We start from the raw sequence: 22407 nt of genomic DNA on the forward strand, positions 1-22407 counted from the left end.
TTTTGGCATAGCTCTGTTTCTGGCGCGGAAAAGCTGTGTCTAAGAACTGACGTCAACACGCGGAGGCGGCGTTTAAGTACTCAGACGACGTCATCACGGAGCCCACGACGCCGACGACTGGCGCGGAGCCGCAGACGACACTTACCGACGCGCAAGGGTACTGCTACGCAAAAGTTTCCGGATCCAGTCTGACGCCTGGGGGGGATATTCTAAGGTAAGGAATCTATCACTAACTAATGTCTCTTACAGATAGATCGTTACACAAGTAGTAACTTGTGCGATTGGCTCATAAAAGCCAAGTCCTTCAACCAGTGTGTTCAACACACATCTCTAACAATCCAGACACTGCACAATTTGGGGTTTTACAATAAACCACACCAAGTCACATCTACAGCCCTCATGTACATCAATACCTAGGGGCTACCATAAACACCAATAGAGCTCTAGCTTATCCTTGTACAGCCAGGATACAGAGCATTCAAGCCGTAGTTACAAGGTTTCAAAACCAACACTCTCCCAGCCAGAGCGTTCATGCAATTAATAGGCATGATGGTATCTTGCATTTTTATTGTACCATATGCAAGACTGCAAATGCGCCCATTGCAGGAATGTCTAGCACATCAGTGGAATCGGGCACAAGGACAACTGACAGACCTGGTGTTGGTGGACAGCCGAGCACATCGCTCTCTGCAGTGGTGGAACACCAAAAACTTGTCCATGGGCGGCCGTTCCTCGAGCCTGTTCCACAGAGAATACTGACAACGGACGCATCCCTGACAGGATGGGGATCACATCTGCTCCACCACACAACTCCGGGAAGATGGACCGTTCAACAAAAGGTGCTTCACATCAATCACCTAGAGTTGCTGTTTTTTTCCTAGCACTAAAGTTCTTCCAAGTGCACATACAGAACAAAGCTGTCTTAATCAGGACGGACAACATGACAGCCATGTACTACATACAAAAACAAGGAGGCACACATTCCCTGCAGCTGTCCCAGCTCGCACAAAACATGTGGAGAGGGGCCATTCTACAAAACCTATATCTGCTCACAGAACACCTTCCAGGAGTTCACAATCGGATAGCCGATCTGTTAAGTCAACAGACGTATCAGATTCACGAATGGGAACTAAATCTGCAAGTTCTTCAACCATTCTTTCACAAGTGGCATCATCCAGACCTAGACCGGTTTACATCCTACGAAAATGCAAAATGCCCAACCTTCGCTGCCAGGTTTCCACACCCACTGTCCAAGGGCAATGCGATATGGAACTCGTCAGGCAGATTTGCGTACACTTTTCCGCCAATCCCACTAATACCACTAGTAGTACGCAAGCTCAGACAACAGTCTCTCCAACTAATCCAGGTAGCTCCCTCATGGGCAGGGCAACCGTGGTTCACCACACTGCTGGAACTCTCTCGTTCCACACCAAAAACTGTGACACCATCCATGCTTACGCAGAACCATGGAGACATCAGGCATCCAGATCCAGGTCAACTGAATCTGGAGATCTGGCTCCTGAAGTCTTAGAGTTTGGTTACCTTAAACTGCCACCAGACTGTATGAATATCATTAAAGAAGCCAGAAGATCTACTATTCGAGCTTGTTATGCTGCTAAATGGAAAACATTTGTCATTTACTACACTAATAATCAAATTGATCCTTTAGATACTTCCATCCAAAATTATTATCTATTACCTTCTCCATTTACAAAGATGTAATCTGGCATTTTCATCTATAGGTTTACACCTTGCAGCCATTGTGGCATATCTACAAAACAGACAACATATGTTTAGAGTACCAGCAATAAAAGCTTTTATGGAAGGATTAAAAATAATTATTCCTCCTAGGTTACCACTATCTCCAGTGTGAAACTTAAACATTGTTCTTACCAGGCTCGTGGGGCCCCCTTTTGAACCTTTACATAAATGTGAACTGCAATTTCTCACATGGAAAGCTTTCCTTATTGGTATTACCTCTTACGAGAGTTCGTGAGATTCAAGCTTTCGCTATGCAAGACCCATTTTTACAATTAACCCGTAACAAAGTGGTTCTGAGAACTAATCCTAAATTCCTCCCTAAAGTAATTAGTCCTTTTCATCTAAACCAATCTGTAGAGTTACTAGTTTTTTTTCAAAACCCAGACTCTGTAGCAGAGAGCTCTACACACACTAGATGTCAAAAGAGCAATTCTCCAGTACATCAATAGGACAAAATCCTTTTGCAAAACAAAGCAACTATTTGTAGCTTTCTCTCCACCACATAAAGGCAACCCCATTTCTAATTCAGGAATTGCAAGGTGGATTGTTAAATGTATACAAATATGCTACCACAAGACAAAACTCAATTACCAGTTCCTCCTAGAGCGCACTCCACATGCAAACTAAGAGCCTCCATGGCTTTCTTAGGGAACATTCCCCTAGAAGACATCTGCAAGGCCGCAACATGGTCTACAACACACACCTTCACTAAACACTTTTGTGTTGAGCAGCAAGCTGCAATAGACCAAGCTGTCCTCAAAACTATTTTAAACTACTGCAACACATACAGGTGACCGCCGCTAGGGGACATACTGCTGCACAATCTATGCAAAGTGTAGAATCTGCAGCTCATATGCCTTTGAACGGAAAATGCTACTTACCAGTATGCATCTGTTCATGGCATGTAGAGCTGCAGATTTCTACACGCCGTCATGCCTCCCCGGGACCTGTATCTGTTCCAGTTTTTATCTTAGATATACACGCATGGACATCCCTTCTTTATTTCTACTAACTCCATCATTTCCCATCATGGCGAAAAACTATCTAAGGATGGAGCGGATGCCCATGCTCACTATCGTCCCAGGGAGGAGTCACCTATCTCGTGACTGCAAAGACTTCTTCCAAGACGACAACATGCAATCATCCGAGCCAAACACCAGGTGGCTATCTAATGCAAAGTGTAGAAATCTGCAGCTCAACATGCCAAGGACAGATGCATACTGATAAGTAGCATTTTCCTTTCTGCCCATGGCTATGGTGACCCCCCTCAAGCTGTGAATGACCATGGAGACCTGCTTGGCTTTCACAGAATATGCTTCTACCATGACCTGCACCATCTCTGTGACCACTCCAAGGATTGCTGCCCACTTGTGACTGTCTTCTTGCATGTGAAGTCCTGCTGCCCTAGCCCCGATCTACTCATATGACACTATTCATCTTCTGCACGGGCCCATTGGCATGCACTTATTTCTTGCCCAGGTCCTGGACTGGTCTTAGTTCGTACTGTTTCCTTATGCATGTTGCCTTTGACTTGCTCTTGCACACGAGTTCTCGCTGTATCCTGCAGAAGGCTTAGTTAGTTGAAAACTAGTGCATGGTTGCCATTCTGCATCTTTCTGAATCGACCGAACGTAGACGTTGCACAGACACCTTAGTTAATAGTCACTGATCGTTAAATTGTGCTTTTTCTCCTTACATTATGCTAATGCTTTTTGCAAATAACTTTACTGATGATTCTTGCCTTCTTCGTGCTCTTGGTGACACCCTTGGCACATGTTACTTTATCCCATTGCTTTATGCACTCTGTGGAACCATTGATTTCTGTTATAAGGTCCATTGGTACATACACTCTTGTATTGAAGTAGGTGACTGCAGCATCTGTCATTCCAGCATGTAGAACACACTAAAAAGAAGCCATAACTATTGTCTTTGAAGTTCTTGTTCATGTGTTCTCACCGAAGGATTATTGACTAGAAACATCCAGTGGTGACTTGATATAGTTGTTAAAACACATCGTGGTAACGCTTCTGAACAAATGAAGCAGGAATAATGTACTGAAGCTTGCAAGCATTGTATGGCCAATGAAAACCCGCCAACAGTGTGTACAAGACTAGAGTGCAATGGATTTATTCCACTTTGAAAACCTTTCTCCACTTGTTCAGTTTTGCAACTCCATGATTGGTTATTTTTAAAATGGTGACCGGTATTTTGGAGCTACTTAAATCTCGAAGGTCCTCATTAAATCTTACAAGGAGTGTTCAAGCAGGATTAAAGTCAATTTCTTGAACCATCTCATTGGCTTTGCTTTATCAGGATTCCATCCAATTACAAGATAGGCCTCCTTTTTCTCCGCTTCCCAAAGGCCTCTCGTTTCCCTCCTTACAAATTTCTACTGAGGGAACTAGATTGTTGGAGCTGTGAGTTAATGTAAGCGGAGAAGCTGACCGCTTGACCATAAATATTTCTTGAATGGTTGTTTCAGTGATTACTGCTTTAGTACTGAGATCCTTCATCACACATGATTGCTGTTTACTTCACAGAAGTATAAATAACCCTCTACTAGGCAACAGCAGGTATGGTTTGACGGTATCGCTCTGGGTGTGATTTGCGAGATGCTAATGTGGCAGGTCTGACCAAGGATGGTTGCTTAGCCGCCGTCTGCAATGAGCAAGGAAGGACCCTCTTTGTAATCAGTGCTCCGCCAAAGTTTAGTTTGAGGGTGTGCTCCATACACAACCTGCCTGAAAGCAAAGCATGCGTGTAAAGTACTCCACTCAGCTGGTGACATGAAAATCTCAGCAGAGATGCATGCATCGTGTTGAAAAACACTTTCACAAAAAGGTGTGGTGACAGCTTACTTGGTACTAAAGATTAGAACTGAATAACCTACTTGCGCTGTCATGTGTACCATGCAAGGGGGAACTCCTACTCGTGTCATGAACTGATTTGGTTGCACAAATTTGTGGGCCCAAAATGACTTATTGCGAAGGACAAAAGATATATGGACAACATGGACATTACAGTAGGTAGGAAAATAGTTTAATTGTACCACATCGTTTTTGCTAAATATAACAGCCTTTTGAGAGTTGCCTGAAAATTTAATAATTATCAAAGTTCGACATGCTTGCAGTGAGTGTACTGTGTATAAAGAATTTTAGAGAAGTGCGGGTACAAAGTAAGTGTCCATTATCTTAATCTATGAATGTTGCACTTCTATTACTCGATTTAAGTTTTTGTAACTCTGGTTTTCATTTTTAGTTTGTACCGCAAAGGTAGACGTTGGAACAGGCAACATATACTGGCTGTCTTGTGATGGGACAAACATCCAGGTGACCAGATTCCTAGGAATGGGAACAAAGAAGCTGTACCAGGCCCAGACGACCATTCAGCAGATGTTTCTAGACTGGAAAAGGGCATCGTTGTACTGGATTGAAAAGTCAAAACCTTTACAGTGTATGAATCTCAGTGGTGGTGAAGTGCGGGACGTGTGGAATGGCCCAATGCCAGAGGTAGCCGGAGTGTTTCTTGACATCAAATCAAATGCTATACTTTGGAGCTCCAATGACACTGGTGAGTTCCACAGTGTGACGTCGCCTCAGTAAAAATCAAAGAATGGCATTGTTTTTTAAAAATAAAAATTCATGGAAGCTGAAAGGATGGCCAGTGAAGTTAAAAATTAGCTTTCATGCTCAGCTGTTGCACTGGATGATTCATTCCAGCTCTACTGATCATGTGTTGAGGCTTTCTGTTCAGCTCGCTTTCATTCCTTTTGAACAGTAGTTTGTTTCAGAACTCTTTCCCTCATTGTCTCGAAACAGGTGCTGATAACTTGGACCTTTGAGCCAAGTGCAAGGCTTGCTTTGAGTAACTCGTTGTAATGCCAATTTGCAGTTTCCTGGATCATGTAAAATGCAATGTTCTATTTAGTAACACTGCTCAAGATCTATTTCAGTCATGTTAGACCTAATCAGTGAGGTACAGCGAGAGTCCTATATATAGTAAGGTAAGGGAGCTGGGTCTTTGCATCTGTGTCATTGATAGTACAGGACCTAATCAGTCACTCTAGACTTTTCTTTTTGGCACAGGGCCAAGATTGATTTGCATATAGTTGGTTCCTCTCTGCAGGATCACAATGCACAAAATTAATAGGCTGTAATGTGGATCGGAATAATTGACAGTGGCGGAGATTACTACTGATTCCATCCTTTGTTTTTGAATTGGGGACTTGTGCACAACTAGGTTTCTTGTCAAGAGCTAATAACGGAATTGAGGGAATCAAAAACAAGGTGATGGATGTAATGCTTGAAATAATCTCAGCCACAGTCAGTCACTCAGGCTGCATCCCAATTAATCTTTTTTTCACCCACCATACCACACTAGTTTGTACCCAGTTAATTGCAAATCCGTCTTGGCCTTGCCCCAGTGGGAACAGTCCAGCCCAACTTCCAGGCTGGATCCTCCTAAACCAGAACACAAGCAATCAAGTTTCTTGTAAAGCACAGCTACTCACCCGTAAGAGTCAAGGTGTTTGGTGGGTGTGGGGGTGGGGGGAGGTCTGCGGTTCAGTCAAAGATCCATGTCTTGAGGTCCTTCTGAGTTGCAGCAGCGATAGTGAATGTCTGAAGTGCAGTAGCAATTAGTTCCAGGTCTTGGCAGTGAGGTAGGGGAAGGATCTTCCAGCAGCTGTAGTCTTGCAGATCTGTTGGATGGTGGTCAGGGCCAGTTGGGTAGAGAAGTCTAGTGGAAGTGAAGGAGAGGTGGTGGTTAAAGTATGCAGGTACGACATTGTAGAGGGCTTTGTGTGTGTGTGTGTGTGTGAGGAGCTTGAACATAATTATTTTGTTGATAGGAAGCCAGTGAAGGCCTCTCGTGGCCAGTGATGTGGCTGTGGCATGTGGTGATCCGAATAAGTTTGGCAGAGGCAACCCTGTTCTGGTATTGCCCTTATTAGGGCTCATCAGCCAGGTATAGCTTGTATCCAGTGGCGCAGTGTCCAAGAGACCCGCGTCTGATCACACTAGTCCCCCAAATAAAATTGAAGCAAAGATCTCTGGCCCAAGTTAATCTCATCTAATATACTTCATCCACTATTTACTTAAATCTGTGCAACATAATACAACAATTTTTTTTGAATAAAAATGTAAGTCTCATGCAAAATGCAAGTATTTAAAATTGGCCCAATCTAACAATTAATACATAAAATACAAAAATTAAATGACAGATTTTTCATACACATTGACATAGTGAGGTATTACTCTAATTCTAGCCTGCAAGTCTCTGTAATAGAAGGGAGGTCTAGGGATCATGATAGCAAAGAGGGAGCACTTGATTGGATTACAAGAACTGGAACCCCAGAAGCAGAGATGGTGAAAAAGAATATCCAAACCTTGCACTTACAATAAGCAAAGAGTAACATTCTGATAGATACTTCTAACCACAGATTCCTCACCTTTAGAATGTACCCAGGTGCCAGAATGGATCTGAAAGATTTAAAATGTCATTGTTAAAGTATGGCAGTATGCACCCCTGTAATGCTCTGTATTGACTTTCTCTGTCCTGGTAGTGAACTGCTTGGGAACTTCTGTTCCTTTCTTTCTGTGCCTTCATATGTGGGTTGAAAGCTTTCTCCCACGTTTTTCTTGACAGTTGAGGGGGTTCTCTTCACATTTTTCCCCAAAAACATGGCCCCTCCAAAAACAGGGTTTTCTTTTCTGCTCTGTCTCAAATGTCTGACAGGCCAGCACAATATATGTCTGGTTTTTGGTATGGGTTCCAAGCCATGCAAATAGTGTCCCCTCATGGTTCTGAAGGAGATTTGTGAAGGTTAAGCAAAGCTCAAGTCACTGAACACTAAGAAGTTGCACATGTTTCACTCAAATTCGAGGGTTCCACCCACTCCAGCACTTTGGGCCAGCCTGGCAACAAGTCCCCATTGTGGTCCAGGTCTTCCAGTAAATCACAACAGAAACACAAGAATACTAAGTGGGATTTGTTCCTGTCCTGATACAGTGCCAGAAAATTATTGAGTATGTTGGGGTGCCTCTCGCACTTACTCCCTGTCCCTTGCCAAGGAACTGATTCTGCAGCTGATCCTGATGCACTCTGTTTCCTGTGCCATTGGTATCACAATAAATGAAGGGGTTTAAAGTGGTGGTGTTAAATATTTTCGCCCCTCTACCAGCTTCCTCTGGTGCACCTTCATGCCCCAAAGTTCCACTGAGGCCATCCAGTTGGGTTATTACCAGTGAGCCCATCCACTGTGCCACCTGAACCAGTCTCTGGTTCGGAACGTGATTCGGTGCCGACTTGCACTCTGAAAATATCCGCACAGGTCCCTTCTACGTAGACCTCTACCCAAAGACTCAGGAGGGCTCCTCCACGCCAATATTTGTCAGACTGCTAGTCAAGCTGCTCTTGATTGAGGTAGTGTTCTGAATCCACCCTGATGCAACCTATCCACAATGTTTTGGATCGAATAATGCTACTGCACAACTGCCCTCCAGTGCTCAAACAGCTTTTCGGTTCTGACTCTGATCAGTCAACCAGCCTTCATCAGAGCTAATAGGGATGATTTACCCCACACTGACAACCTTTATATGGGTTTACAGGAGGTCAGTGGATTGTACATATACCGGGATAGTAGGGCCCCATCCAAGTTCAACAAAGTTCTTTCTTTGCTGTGGTACTATGACAAACAGCTGAGGTTTTGGACTAAGAATTTAAATAAGTCCTGAATGTTCTAACTAAGGTACTACAGCCTGTACACACTTCCTCCAAACCTCTATTGCCATTCGTTTAGGCCCTAACCGCCCCAATACTGGGCACCTGGGCTAAGCCTGGTTCTTTCCCACCTGTAAACAATGAGGTAGTCGGAAGCCACATGCCGGTGCCAGGCAACTAAGATTTTTTTTTCTAATACAAGACCCAACACCAGAAATCCTGGTGGTCCAAATTTCCAGCAGCAGGGTAAACCAAAATGCTTTACTTGCACTCCTGCCCCAGACTGTTGAAGAAAATTGAGGCATTCTGGAAACAAAGGTTTTCAGCGGCCAGCCTAGCCCTCAGGCCAGTCAGTGGCAACTGCTTATTAGGACAATGTGCCTGTTTTCTGGGACATGGGAAGCCAAATCTTGCCAGTTTTCTCTGAAGAGGTTTGGGCCTCCCTGGCCCAGACAATCCAGGATGATAAAGATGCTCCCAAATGTTGTTGAATCCAGACTGGACACTATGGGCTGCTACAGCAGAGCAGTAGGAATTGACGTCGCACATGGAGGAGCTCCTGAGGCTTCTCTGGAGACAGCTGTCCACACAAATGGTTGGCTTTTGATGGGTCTTGCCTGTTTGGGAAGAAGGCGCATACAGCCCTGGAATACTTTAGATATTGTGTCCATTGCGCATTCCCTGGGAATCTCTGCTTGTGCCAGACCATTTCCTTATCAAGATCATTAATTTGGGGCTACTCCACAAATTTGGCGTACTCCTGGTACCAAGGCGCACCACCTCAACAGGCACCCAAGTCCTGTTTCGGATCAGGATCAAGCAGACCATGTCCAGGCCACCAGGGGCAATGAGTTTCCCAGTTCCCCACTCCTACAGCAGCGGCCTCAAAATCCACTTTAGCTTGTTGTTCGTAGCACATTACCACTCTGAGGCTGGATTAGAGCTTTTTGTCCTAGGGTGGCAAAATATAACCACATGAGTCCTTCAGATCGTTCAAGTGTATGCCCTGCCGTTCTAACCTGCTGCATCTTTCACCCATATCAAAGAAGCTTTCAGAGGAGCACCGGTTCATCTTAGAGGTGCAGGACCTTTTGGCCCAAAGGTGCCATAGAGAGGGTTACAGCTCCGGATTAGGGCTTGGCTGTTACTTTCACTATTTCCTCGTGCCAAAGAAGACCGGAGGCCTTTGTCCTATTTTAGATCTCCCCACTTCTGACTGATCTCCTCCTTGTGAATGAAAAAATGCAAGATACTCCGGTTGGCCTAGGTTGTGCCTGCCCTATATCAAGACCACTGGATGCAGTTGTCTGGTTTCCTGTACCTTACCTACAGCCCTACAGATGCTACTTATAGTTCTAGACAGCCCAGGAGCATTTGTAGGTGTTTTTGCTCCCCTTTGACCCAATCAGTACCCTGCAGATGTTCATGAAAGTGATGGCGGATGTTGGATTGCTGTATTTGCCATACCTCAATGAATGACTGAAAAGGGTGTTGCTTCAGTCAGTCCTAGCTCTCCAGATGACAAACTTCCTGATATTGTTGAAGTTCACTGTCAATGTGCCAAAGTCAGCCCTTGCTTATTCACAATGCTTCACTTTCATTGGGCCATTCTAGATAAGTTGCAGTTTCGGGCCTTCCTTCATCACACGGAGTCCAGGATATTCCTGCTAATCATCAGACTGTTTTGAGTTTAAAAATAAAAAAAAATTCGAGTCCTATATATCACTAACTAGACCCAAGATATGGGGGATCGGAGCACTTTACATGAGCATCGGTTTCCTTACAGATGGACACATTGTGGGTTTTTTTTTTTTGCACAGGGGGATGGTCAAGGTAGATGGCCCTCTGTATTAAGGTCTGCTATTTCAATTCAATTCAATTCAATTCAAAGATGCTTTATTCGGTTTGTAAAGAAAATACAACCATATAGCAACAGACATAAAAGTTTACACATACAAAGCAAGCTACCTTAAGAACAATGTAACAAGATAGCGCTCAAAATAAAAACATTTAGCAGCATTAATAGTACATAATCATTAGGCCATTTGAAAAATGCATTTAACTGTAATATTGACAATTATACGACCTTTAATTGTGTGCAAATATGCAGTTAAAGTGCTAAGTACTGTCTCTATATTAGTATATGTGCAAATTGGCAATTCCAAAGAAAAGTTCTCCAGCATCCTTCCTAAAGTGCAATATGCAATTAGCAGCACCTATTCTGGCTATTCACAGGAAATAATAAGTATAACAAAGTGCAAGTGCAAGGCCATTCCAACGATGAATATATACAATAGCAGCAATTAATCCAACAAACATACGTGTGCAAATTAGCATAAGAATACATGATGTCAACAGCATCTTGTTTTAAGTGCATAGTACATTTAGCAGCTGGGAAAATTCATGTGATAATTGATTTTCTTAAAAAAATACATTTTAAAATATAAGTGGCCACAAAAAAGCATACATCTGGGGACTCTAGATTAAACACTAGTTTCATTGCTGTTTGTAAATGATGCGTATTATATTTAAAAAGATGGGTTTCAGATAATATTTCCTAAAAGAGGTATAAAATTACAAGATAACATAAAGTGACACGTGCTCTGTTTTGATTTGCCATCACATGGGCAAAAACAAGTTCCAGGTTTTTTAGGCACAGGGAAGGCCACAAGGTGATGCACAATTCCTAGGCGGAGACGGGTTAACACAAATCGATGGGAGGGAATACTAACTGTTACAAGGTAAAATTGGAAGCCTGCGTTGATGTTATATTGTTGAGAGATTGAATGTACTCTGTTTATTATATTTTTCCATCCTAGTCTCTGCTGCATATTTCAAAAACGAGACCTTCAACTCCCGCTTTGATAATATAGGATCCATTATTAAATCATTAAAAATATCCAGACCATACAATGTTTTATACCAATGATGTATATGGTTCAGCCAAGGAATATTCGATCGGCGATCAAGTTTAATACAATCAGTTATTACGTCCTGTGTAAACTTTGTCTCCTCCTTTGCCCATATTGAACGCCATAAGGACAGGGGACGGAGGGCAATTAGATCATTAACATAATACAGATCTAGTTCCTTATGTATTAACTCCGTTGAAGCCGTAGCTGGGGCACTGATTAATCTTTTTAAAAACACATTCTCCTTCCCCTGGACAGACTTGGCACTCTGCATCGTACCCCCATACTCCGGCCCCATATATAGCTGAAGAAATGCATCTGGCGTTAAAAATGGTTAACATTTCATGAATTCTGCGATCCCCTAATTTAGCAGCAAATCTAAATATACAATTTGTATTCCTGGCCATTTTAAAAAGAACACATTTTTGTTCATTTATCCATTTCCCATCTCCTGAAAAGGTGATGCCTAAATAACAAACTTAACAGATTCTAATCTCCCCCCTTCTAAAAAAAAAAGGCTTATGTTTTCTTGGTTTCTTACCACAAACCATGGTAACCGTCTTCCCTTTATTAATTTTCAATTTCCTGTTTTCAATAAATACGTGGAATTGATTAATAAAATGTTGCAGTCCATTATGGGTCCTAGAGAGGAGGACCGCGTCGTCCGCGTATAAAAGGACTGGGATAGGGTTACCATTTATAGTTGGTGCATCTGAACTAATCCTTCTTAAAGTTGTATCGACATGATTAATGAAAAGAGAGAATAGTAGGGGGGCGAGTACGCATCCTTGACGGATGCCTCTCTTAACTTCAAAGAAAGGGGTGCACTCACCATCTGATCCAAACCTTACTTTGCTTGATAGATTATACAAACGGGCAAGCAGATGGATAATTTCAGGGGGGGCGCTCATTGTCAGTAATGTGGGCCAGAGCAGTGCATGTTCCACCAGATCGAACGCGGAACTCAAGTCGGCAAAGCATAGGTAAAGATTACCAGATTTAGCTTTAGTATACTTGCCAACTATGAGTTCCAGGTTCGCGCACTTCTCCATTGTTCCTATTCCCCTACGGAACCCATACTGCACTGGGGACAGGATGTTTTTAACCTCGGCCCAGGCTTCCAGTCTCACTAATAGGGCTCGACTAAGGATTTTAACTGTTGAGTCCAAAAGTGAGATTGGACGATAATTCCTTGCCTCTGACCTGGATCCTTTTTTTGTAGAGGGGTATAATGATTGATTGGCCCCATGTCAGTGGTAAATTATCTTCCACCGCTGCATTAAAATAACTAGTTAAGATTGGGGCCCATAATAATATTTCATGTTTATAAAAGTCCATGGGTACCCCATCGGGCCCAGGTGCTTTACCCCCCTTACTGTTTTTTATTGCCTCGGTCACTTCATTTAAAGTTAAAAACTGCCTTTTCTTCCATTTAAAACACAAGGTAGACCCATCTGAATTAAAATCAGAATTAAAAATCTCAGAGAAATGTGCAATCCATGCAAGACAGCTGACGTGGGAACTGACCTCAGGAATATTTGCATTCTTTAAGAATGGGCCATTTATAGTTTCCCAAAAGAGTTTATGGTTTTTAGTTTCAACGGCCGTATCAAGTTTATTCCAGGCATCGTTCTGTAACTCCCTTTTTCTAGTTGACAGGGCCAATTTATAATTAATACGTTCTTCTCTGACTCTTTATCTCTGGGTTTAACATCAAGTACACTTTTTAACCTTCTCAGAGTCTTGGCACAATGTTTGTCAAACCACACAGTTTTATTTCTTTTAATCCTTCTGTTTCTTTTTAACAAGGAATTTTCAACTGTGCATGTAATTTCATAAAATTAGAGAGAACGGCAGACGCTATCACATTAGGTGCAAGGCAGTATTCAACCTCTCTGGTACATTTACTAATAATATCCTTCGTTAATTTGTTAGGGTCAATTTTAGTCCATTTAATTCTCGTACCATTTGGTCTCACAGCAGAAATCCCGTGGACAGATCTACCGTGCACAACGGTTTTTGGGCCCCAGCCCATTAACTCTACTGAAATACTGTTGTGATCACTCACAGGCTGCTCTATTACTCAAACATTAGAGAAAACCGAACCATTAGACACCAAAATATGGTCCATATTAGAATGGGCATCTCTCCCCCTAAATGTTGGGCATATTTCATTATTTTTGTTTTTTGTACATTCAAGCAGTTCCAGATTAAATTTGGCTATTAAGTTATTCAGTGCACTGCCATAATTACTGTGCGGGAAATGATTAACGTAGACGCTGTCGCCCCCTGCATGATCCTCGTAGTGACCACAAATCCCCTTCCGAGCTCGTCTACAGGCTTGAATGTTAAAATCGCCTGTCCACAATATTGCAAAATTGTTCTTTGAAAGAACAATTGCAGCTTCGATAGCGCATTCAACGTCGGGGACAATCTTATCACGTTTAGGGCCCACAATATTATTATAAAAGTTTACAATTAAGTCCCTGCCATGACTGTGAGTTAGTCGCAATACAGACGCATGCTGACAAACTACAGAGTGTTCCCCAACATTAAATTCCGTTAATTTAGTTGAAACCAAAGTCAGTAGGCCTCCCTTAGCTCTACCAGCTTTGGAAGCTACTGCTGCCACGCTATAGGAGGTATAACCTTCAACTTCAATTTGTTCTGTATGCCATGTCTCTTGTAAGCATATGATATCATTACCACATGTGATGAAATTATACCAAAACGGGGTGCATAATGTCGAAGCAATTCCCGCAATATTCCAAGTACTAATTATAAGGGAGTCAGCATAACTGGTTCCTGTACTTTCAGGGTGGTTAGACAAGAGTGAGGCTTCAAAACTTACAATCGGAATAACGTTAACATTAACATTTGTTAGTTATATCATTATCTATATCATTATCTATAACATTGCCTGTACATAGCACATTATTTGACAAAATTAATTGTGGCTCAGCTATAGTTTTTACACAACTTTCATCACCCAACTCTTTTTCCAAAGTTAATGTATCACCTATTACAATGCTTTCAGAATGCGGGGTCAGGGATAAAGCATTCAGTCAGTCCTTCTCCTCAAGTGAGTTGAGCAACTGGAATCTATTAGAAGTTGGGACCAAAAAGTTGTTATATAGATTAGGGAGTAAAGGGGGACAGATAGGTCCAACATTAGGATACTTGATAAAGGCCGCTCTTGGATGCTGGAAGTTGTGTAGTGATTTGTCTTCCTGACTGGTTCCTATAAAAGTAGTCAAGTGGGAACAGCGTGATATTATATTCGTGGTTCGATGGCATAGGTGCGTGTAGGATCGAATCTCTCGCCCATTCTGTAGTCCTAAAATTTAGGATTATACAGTCCCCATCTAGCTCCTTTTTATTTGGTCCCACCCAACCTACCCTCTGTGTAGTTATAATCTCTTCTGCACCTCGTATTGGGAAGCCACAATTTTTCACCAACCAATGCAGGGTTTTATTTTTTAGGGTTTCTTGATTTTCAAATTGGTTGGGCAACAACTCGGGGACATTAGCGAGTATCGCTACAAATGGTCTACAATCAGGTGGCAAATTAATAGTTGCTGGAATGACATTATTAATTTGAGGCCTCGGTACGGGTAGGCTCCTATTATTATAGGCGGGGTCATTGATGTTTCTTTGGCCCCAACTACTTTTTGCCCACCTACTATCTTGGGGGTGATGGTTGTTGGCCTCTGCCTTCCACTTGTAGAAGGTACCGGGTTTGCCGCCACAGTGGGCACACTTGGAGTACGATTTACTGTACTTAATTTGTTTTTGCTCTGGTTCCCAGAATCTACATTAGTTGTGTGGGATCTGGCTTGCGTGCCCAGGTGTTCTAGGACATCCAAGTTGGCTATGCCCAGTTTCTCTAGGTTTTCTATTTTTTTACCTAGAGTTTCTAGAGATACCATCACAGGTGCAATATAGGTTTTTACCATATTCTCGAGGCATGCTGTAAGTGCCTCGACATTTGTTGGAGTAAGTATTTCCAGTAATTGTGTATCCTTTACATGTCTCCCTCCACTGTTCTGCTGTATCTCACCCTCTCTTTCGTTGGTTTCTAAAATTTGTATAGCCCTCTTCTTTTTTTCTTCTATATGTTTTAGTCTGTTTGTTAATTATTAACCTTTTTCGACTTTGGGTAGATTTCCTTTTAGAAGGTACAGGCTCAGTCAGTTTCACTACTTGACAGACTGATATCACTAATTTGTACGGTTGAAATGACATTAGTATCACGACCATCCTTTTCCCCATTGTTTACAGGCACATCACTATATGTTAGGGGCTGGGGCAATATGCTAGCTGACAGGTCAGGTGTTATAGACAATCTACTCTCCCTAGTACAAGAAACAGTAGGTTCTAAAGGTTGTGGTACATCTGGTTGGATTAAGTCATACCTTGGCAAACCGGCAAATGATTCCAACAAAAGTGAATCATGTGACATTGTTGTTTCATTTGTAACGCTAACATGTGTATTAACAATTTGTGGCGTTTGACTTATTAAACACATACTCGCCGGTAAAGATAGTCTTCTTTCCGTATTTTCGATAGCGTTAACAACAACTCCAATTGTTTGTTGCAGCATCCTATCAATTGCAGTTAAAGTAGGTAAAGGGGTTGGCGCCAATGTTTGTTTCCTTGTGGTTGAGCGTGTATGCATAGGTGTTTTTCTATCCGCCACTCTGCTTTTACTTTTGACCTCCATCAGGCCTGTTACAAACTGTTATCTTAATAGGCCCACGAGATGGGGTGATTACCTTGGATATCCGGGGAGTGGCAAATGTCAGGGAGGTAGCCCGGTCCGGTCTCCTGCGGTCTCAGAGGGCCCGCCCTTTGCCCGGGCTTAGCCCAGCGTGTCCTCGAGGGAGGAGTTCTCCCCTTATGCGCCTCCTGGCGCTACGCGCTGACGCTGGGGGAGGCGCTCTCACCTCAGGGCTGCTGGGGGTTGTAGTTGAAGGTGCTCCCGACCGGCGGAGCCAAGCCTGGCCAGCCGGAAGTGCTGTATGCGGAAGCGCTGCGGCGGAGCAAAGCCCGGCCGCCCCTTTGGTCCCTGCAGGCACTCCCCACGCCACAGAAGGAGCCTTGGTGAACTCGAGGTAGGCTCTGTTAATGCCTCTCAAACAGGAACTGTTATTCATCTGCTAAGAAACAGCCTCTGGAAATACTGAGGGCTCATTCCATCAGGGCCAACGTGGTCTTTAGTGTAAATATTGACAAAGCATTACTTCTTTGGAAAGGCATTTCGCCCTTTCAGTCCTGCAGGACTTTTTGACTTCAGCCGTTCCACCGACCTACCCCCATGGGAGGTACTGCTTTGGGATCTATTCTAAAGGTGAGGAATCCATCAGACGAGCAAGTGACTTCCATTCAGTAATACTCATTCTAGATGCTCTATCGAACCGCAGATTCCTCACTGCCCTCCCACCTCCCCTTTCTGTGCAATGAACTTTTTCCAATATAAATAGGTCCCAATATAGGAATCTGCACAGTGGTGTATCTCGTTCGAAGGCATGGACTGAGTCAAACTGATGACAAGCAGAGGTGGTGCTTTATGCTACTCCATTTGTTACTCCTGGGGAAGAACAAAGTCCATGCAGAGCCTCATGGCGCCCCGTTGTGGCACGCTGGAGTAATGCGTTTTTTAATTCTTCTGGTTCCAGTCTTTCACTTGGGAATATTCTAAAGATGAGGAATAGTGAAGTATCCATCAAAAAGATGGTTACCTGAGGTAAATAATTTGTTTGTAAACACAAAAGGAAAATAGAAAGGTATCTCTTAAGTGTCGATTATGCATATATTCTGGTAATTGCGAGATTAGCCTTTGAGGGCACTGAAAGAGCAACAATGTTCCATGTTAATTTTCCATTCCTCCAGTAGCATCGGCAAAGCTAATGGGCCCGAATATATGCATTAACGGCCCTCTTTGCCAGGTTTGATATTAAAAATTCAGCTGCTACAATTGGGGTGTAGTGGTCACCCCTGGGCCTCGGTGCCACTGCACCCGGGGCATTGAGATCTATGCCCCTGCATTAGTTACTCATTCACAAGATTAAATTTACATTCTCAATGTTCACGGAAGCCTAGGTTCATAGTTATTCAGCCTACTCTTCGCAGAACGCATTCAGGCTCATGATATGCACATTATGTGACTAATGGGGCTTTCATTTCTAATGCTGCAAGAATAAAATAACCCCCTCCAAAATAGTCTTAAAACAATCAACCAGAGTTGCTGACCTGAAACAAATATAGATATGAAGTCACTTAAGAACCATGCCTTCTCATTCTTTGTTTTAGGGGGGTTCTCATTGGTTGGTAGAATCCGCTGACTGCTTGAGCATCTGAAGACTTTGTGCACTTTTATTAAAATGCACCAATGCTACCTTCAGGGTATTTTACAATATTAAGTCGCATTTAGATTGGTTTATTCAGTCAAAATACCTTTGTTAAATTATCACATAGTGTTCATTTGCACTCTCCCTTAGTCTGGGTACCTTTTCTATTCTTTCTTCCTAGATTCACGCTTTGGCGAGCCCATTTCCCTGGCCTCCTCCACCTCTGGTTTGAGGGTGAAGCCACTGAGTTAGTATCAGTCTGACACACTAGATTGCAATTCTCCGTTAGGAAACTAGTGGGGGTGTTACAGGGCACACAGGGGCCACTAGGCTCCAACCACGGGGGTTGTCCATGTTTCTCTGGTCTTCTGGGCCTGTCCAACTGTGGCTATGCAAACTCTGCAAAGTGCAGCTTTTTCAACAGTTAACACTCGGCCGTGGTGGCAAGCAGTCCAAAGCTTCTCAGGGAGGTAGTATGCAGGGTAAGAGGCCAGAACTCAGTCAACTATCGGACACTAACTTAATGCTCAGCCTAGTTCCTGTCTTTGTAAATGCAAGTATTTTATTTGCACAGCTGAAGTAAATACTACATAATTCAATTGGATTAGTGAATACTGGGTTGCCGCCTTGCCTGCATTCTCAGGAAGTGCTACACTTCCCTTTTCCAGTACTATGGTTTCCCAGGTCACCTAGCAGTTGCTGCTCACAGTAGTTTGAGGGGGAGGCATGATTAAATCACTGATGCAGATTTCTTCACTTTTATCCCCACAGAATACCTTCACAACTCAGTCCAATAGTTATTATCCCAAGGTTAGTATGGGCGGAGTCGAGTCTTTGTGCTTGATTTAGTTAAGCATGGCTCAGCTTAGTTCCTGTTGAGAGAGGCCCAGTTTTACGTGTTTAATCACTTTTGCAGATCAGATGGTGTGATGGTAGAGGCCATGTCCTTCAGTCATTGCTGTGGGCTCTCGTAAGGACAAGAAGTGCTGGGCGAGTTCAGCACAGTGGCTTCTAAAATGGCAGCGTAGCATCTTCAGCAGTGGGGACCTTTTCCACCTGAATGCAGACTGTTTCTACAGCGAGGCAGTTGTGACCTTTGGGCAGCATCATCAGCTGGGCCATGTTTCAGCAGCTTCAGCCTCCCAGGCTGACTGTGATCCACTTCAGCAGCAACCCGTTGTAGGAAAGTGCCCTTTTTGGATGGTCATCACTCACTGTTTACTCTAAATGTTGTGGTTTTGGAACTGCAAGTGCACTGGGACCAACTAACCAGGCCCCATTGCCAGTGCTCTTCCCCTCAAAAGGTAATGAGAACTGGTACAATCAATTGGCAAGATACATTAACCCTCTAGTAAGCCCCTAGGATATGACACCAATGGTGCCCAGGGCAAGGGTGTTAAAGGGGTCACCAGGGCTGCAATACTATTTGTGCCACCCTGCGTGACCAGAGTAAAAGTAAAGTCTGGAGGGCTGCTACTGCAGCCTGCATGAGCAGCTTTTCTACTTGTAAGACTCTACACACACCAAGTGACAGTCACCTCAGTGCCTTTAGGTATGCAAGTCACACCAAAGGTAGACCTCTTAAAGCCGAGGAGGCAGGGTGCAATATTTTAATGGTGAAAGTATTTTTGTGCAGACATATATACTGCTACAGTAACCTTACCATTCAAGTTTACTGTAAGTGAACTGTGGGCCATAGGTTAATGTGGACTGGCTGCAGGAAAAAACAGACGGCCAGCTCCCTAAGGGAACCACCAAATTTAGTTGGGTTTTGGTATCAAACGCAATGCTTTTTCACCCCTGAAATGATTCTTGGTTCTAGGGTGAGTTGGCATTCACCCTGGTGACCTCCTTAGAGGCTGCCCACTGAAATAGTTCCCTCGTACCTTCAAGCTTTCTGAGCCGTTTGCCACCAAGACAGAAGTCTGACCTCCTGCTGGGGAGTGCTATCACTCCTAGATGATGTGGGACAAAGGCCGAGGCAGGAAGGTAGTCACACGTCCACCCTCCCATGATGGCTAGTGGATGACCTGTCAGGGCAGTGAGCCTCAAAGGCTTCACAGCTATATGTAAGTGACCTGTCTCCCAGTGGACACAAAGCCCCCCCCCCCCCACCCCCCCCACCCAACCCCAGTCACTCGTGGTTGTGGGCAGGTGGAAAATTAGGTATTTGGGAAGTTTACACCCCCCCCCCCCAAAAAAAAACTAGCCACACGCCTAGGGTGGGGCTAGTGGATCTGTACAGCAGAGGATGGCTGTTCAATCTTAAAGACCTGAGAATAGTGGGTTTTGGGTAGTTTTGTTGTGTCGATTTAGATTCCCGTATATAGATTTCCTGATTTATGCCCTATTATAGGCACAATTCTCATTGCCCTTATTTAGGCATAGAAATCCAACCCTTAATTTGGCATTACCCATGCAAACCAAATAAGGCATTGTCACCTACATCCATCCTCGTCACGAGTTCTTGGAAAACGAGACTCTTAATCCAATCCTGCTTGGATTGATTTCTCCAAGAACTCATTTATTATGCATGAACATCTATTCCTTAGGGGTTCATTCATGACGTTCCTCTGCCCGACTTTTACGTCAATACTGGCATTCCTAAACACCTTCAAGGAATGAATATACCTTCTCTTGCCATGGCACACCACAGCTCGGCTACCCAGCTCGACACTGCAAGTTCAGAAGGAATTAGAGTCCCCGCCTGATGCACAGACCAGACAGTCATCCTCCTTGCAGAGAATCTAGCTCCAGTGTTTGACTCCCTTCGCGGGGTGTTACAGATCGAGACCCAGAAAGAGATTCCAACCTCTCTCATTCTAAGGTATGGAGCAGACTAGAACCTAGAGGGACTTCTGGCAAATACTAACTGTAGCTAAACTAGACTATAGAAAGACAGCACCTACTTTTTACCTCCTACTACACTTAGGTTGGGTACACTGGGGTAGAACTACTTAGAAGCACCAGATGGGTATTCACATTTTAGCCTATGTTAATTATGTATGTATTTTATAAATGTCATAGCTACAAACCATGCTATAGCAGTATTTTATCTTGCTGCTGACGCTGTACATATTATACTTCACATTCTGTACTCTGATTGTAGCAGTTCATATCTTACACGAGAAATAAGACTGCTCAATAAACCCTTTTTATTGAAACGCTGAAGGACCAGGTTTTAGAACCTAGCGGCGCCAGGGAAAACGCCCGATGCCTTAGAGTTCCCCTTCCTTCGCAAACAGACACGGGACGCTTCTTGATGACGTCAAAGACCAAAGTTTATTGGCTGCAACCAGGAACAGAGATCTACGAAGCACAACACGGGTGGTTCGCTAGAGACTGCACAAATTCAATGAGCGGAGCATGGTCTTTTATGCCAAAAATCACATTCCAAAGGTGGCATCAGTTACATACAAATTGACCAATCACAGGGTGCCATTTCAAACAAATCGCATGACGACAGTCCCACTTTCCGTTGTCCAGCCCACCAGAAATGACCAAGCACATTCCAATTTCTTGTTCGATCAAGCCGGACAAACCCATCATAAAACCTCAACCCAAATCAGTGATTATGTTGTAAAGGAAGGAGCAGAAACAGATTGGAAGCAAGATAGAAAGGTGGGTGCAGTGTACTATAAACTTCGGCACGTCCTGCTCTTTGATCTTTATCTGACCAGCTGCTTAACAAGGAACTAGCTCAACGAGGTCGGCCTCGGGCAAGGGAGTCAGTTCGTCCAGGTCATTCAGAAGTCAGCTAAGGTGTACGTGTCCCAAGGACTCATTTGGCCACAGTCATCGGCCTAAGTGAGGGCAACCACACAAAATGGCTGCCGTTCACAAAATGGAACTCGTGGGTTCAAACGAAATCCCTAAATACATAGTGTTCTCATTGATCGATTAATGCGAAAGCACTTGTACACACCGCACTCATGATTTGCGGTCTGCTGACACCAAAATCGTCTATTTCTGACGACCTTTATTGAACGGGTTCGTAACCACCGAACCTCAGACCCTCAAACTAAGGAACTACAACGCCCGTCTACCTATTTCTGTGTAACTCTGTAGAAACAAAGCATGCATGATTTAGCGACAGTTATCTATTGTTTCCACAATTCTGAGAACTGTTCCGATTCTAAGGGAAGCAAAGTTGTCATGTTTATGCGGTTGTCAGAGACTAATCCCTTGTTCATTCGAGAAGTTTCTAGTGACCTCTGAGCAAGCTGGCACACACAAGTAATTAAGTTTGATGTACTCTATAGACATACTGACCTCAGTCCTATGTCAAAACTAAAGTGTATGTTTCAATGCACATAGCCTATAAGGGGTATAGGAACTACACTACAGTTTGACATACACATACGGGACATGGACACCTCCGGGCGAATTAGCCGCAGGACTAGTAGACTATTGCCTACTAGCACTCACACCTCTACACACACCCTAAATCCAGGATTTAAGAGGCACCCCTGATACCAGAACACTAGATCTACTCTGAAGAGGACAAAAAAAGCAGTATTGGCACAAGGCAGGACTTCACAAAGACGTGCGAAGTACTGCACCTTTGGCAACCCCTGCACCTGCCGGTCTACAACTGGAGACTGATTTCAAAAGGAAGGTGAACCTCTGTGAGTCAAAGATTTCACCAGGACTTCCTAGGTCTA

At 43.6% G+C, this 22407-nt stretch overlaps 1 protein-coding gene across 1 annotated transcript in view; it reads left to right on the forward strand.

The window, feature by feature from the left end:
- LOC147661164 (prolow-density lipoprotein receptor-related protein 1-like) overlaps nt 1-22407 on the forward strand; it is an 887002-nt gene that overhangs the window by 584009 nt on the left and 280586 nt on the right. The window contains exon 14 of the mRNA XM_086951270.1: nt 5020-5331. Within this exon, the coding sequence (XP_086807396.1) occupies nt 5020-5331 (312 nt within the window). The remainder of the gene's footprint in view (nt 1-5019; nt 5332-22407) is intronic.

The sequence above is a fragment of the Lissotriton vulgaris genome, unplaced genomic scaffold, assembly GCF_964263255.1.
Source record: "Lissotriton vulgaris unplaced genomic scaffold, aLisVul1.2 SCAFFOLD_746, whole genome shotgun sequence".
Lineage (NCBI taxonomy): Eukaryota > Metazoa > Chordata > Amphibia > Caudata > Salamandridae > Lissotriton > Lissotriton vulgaris.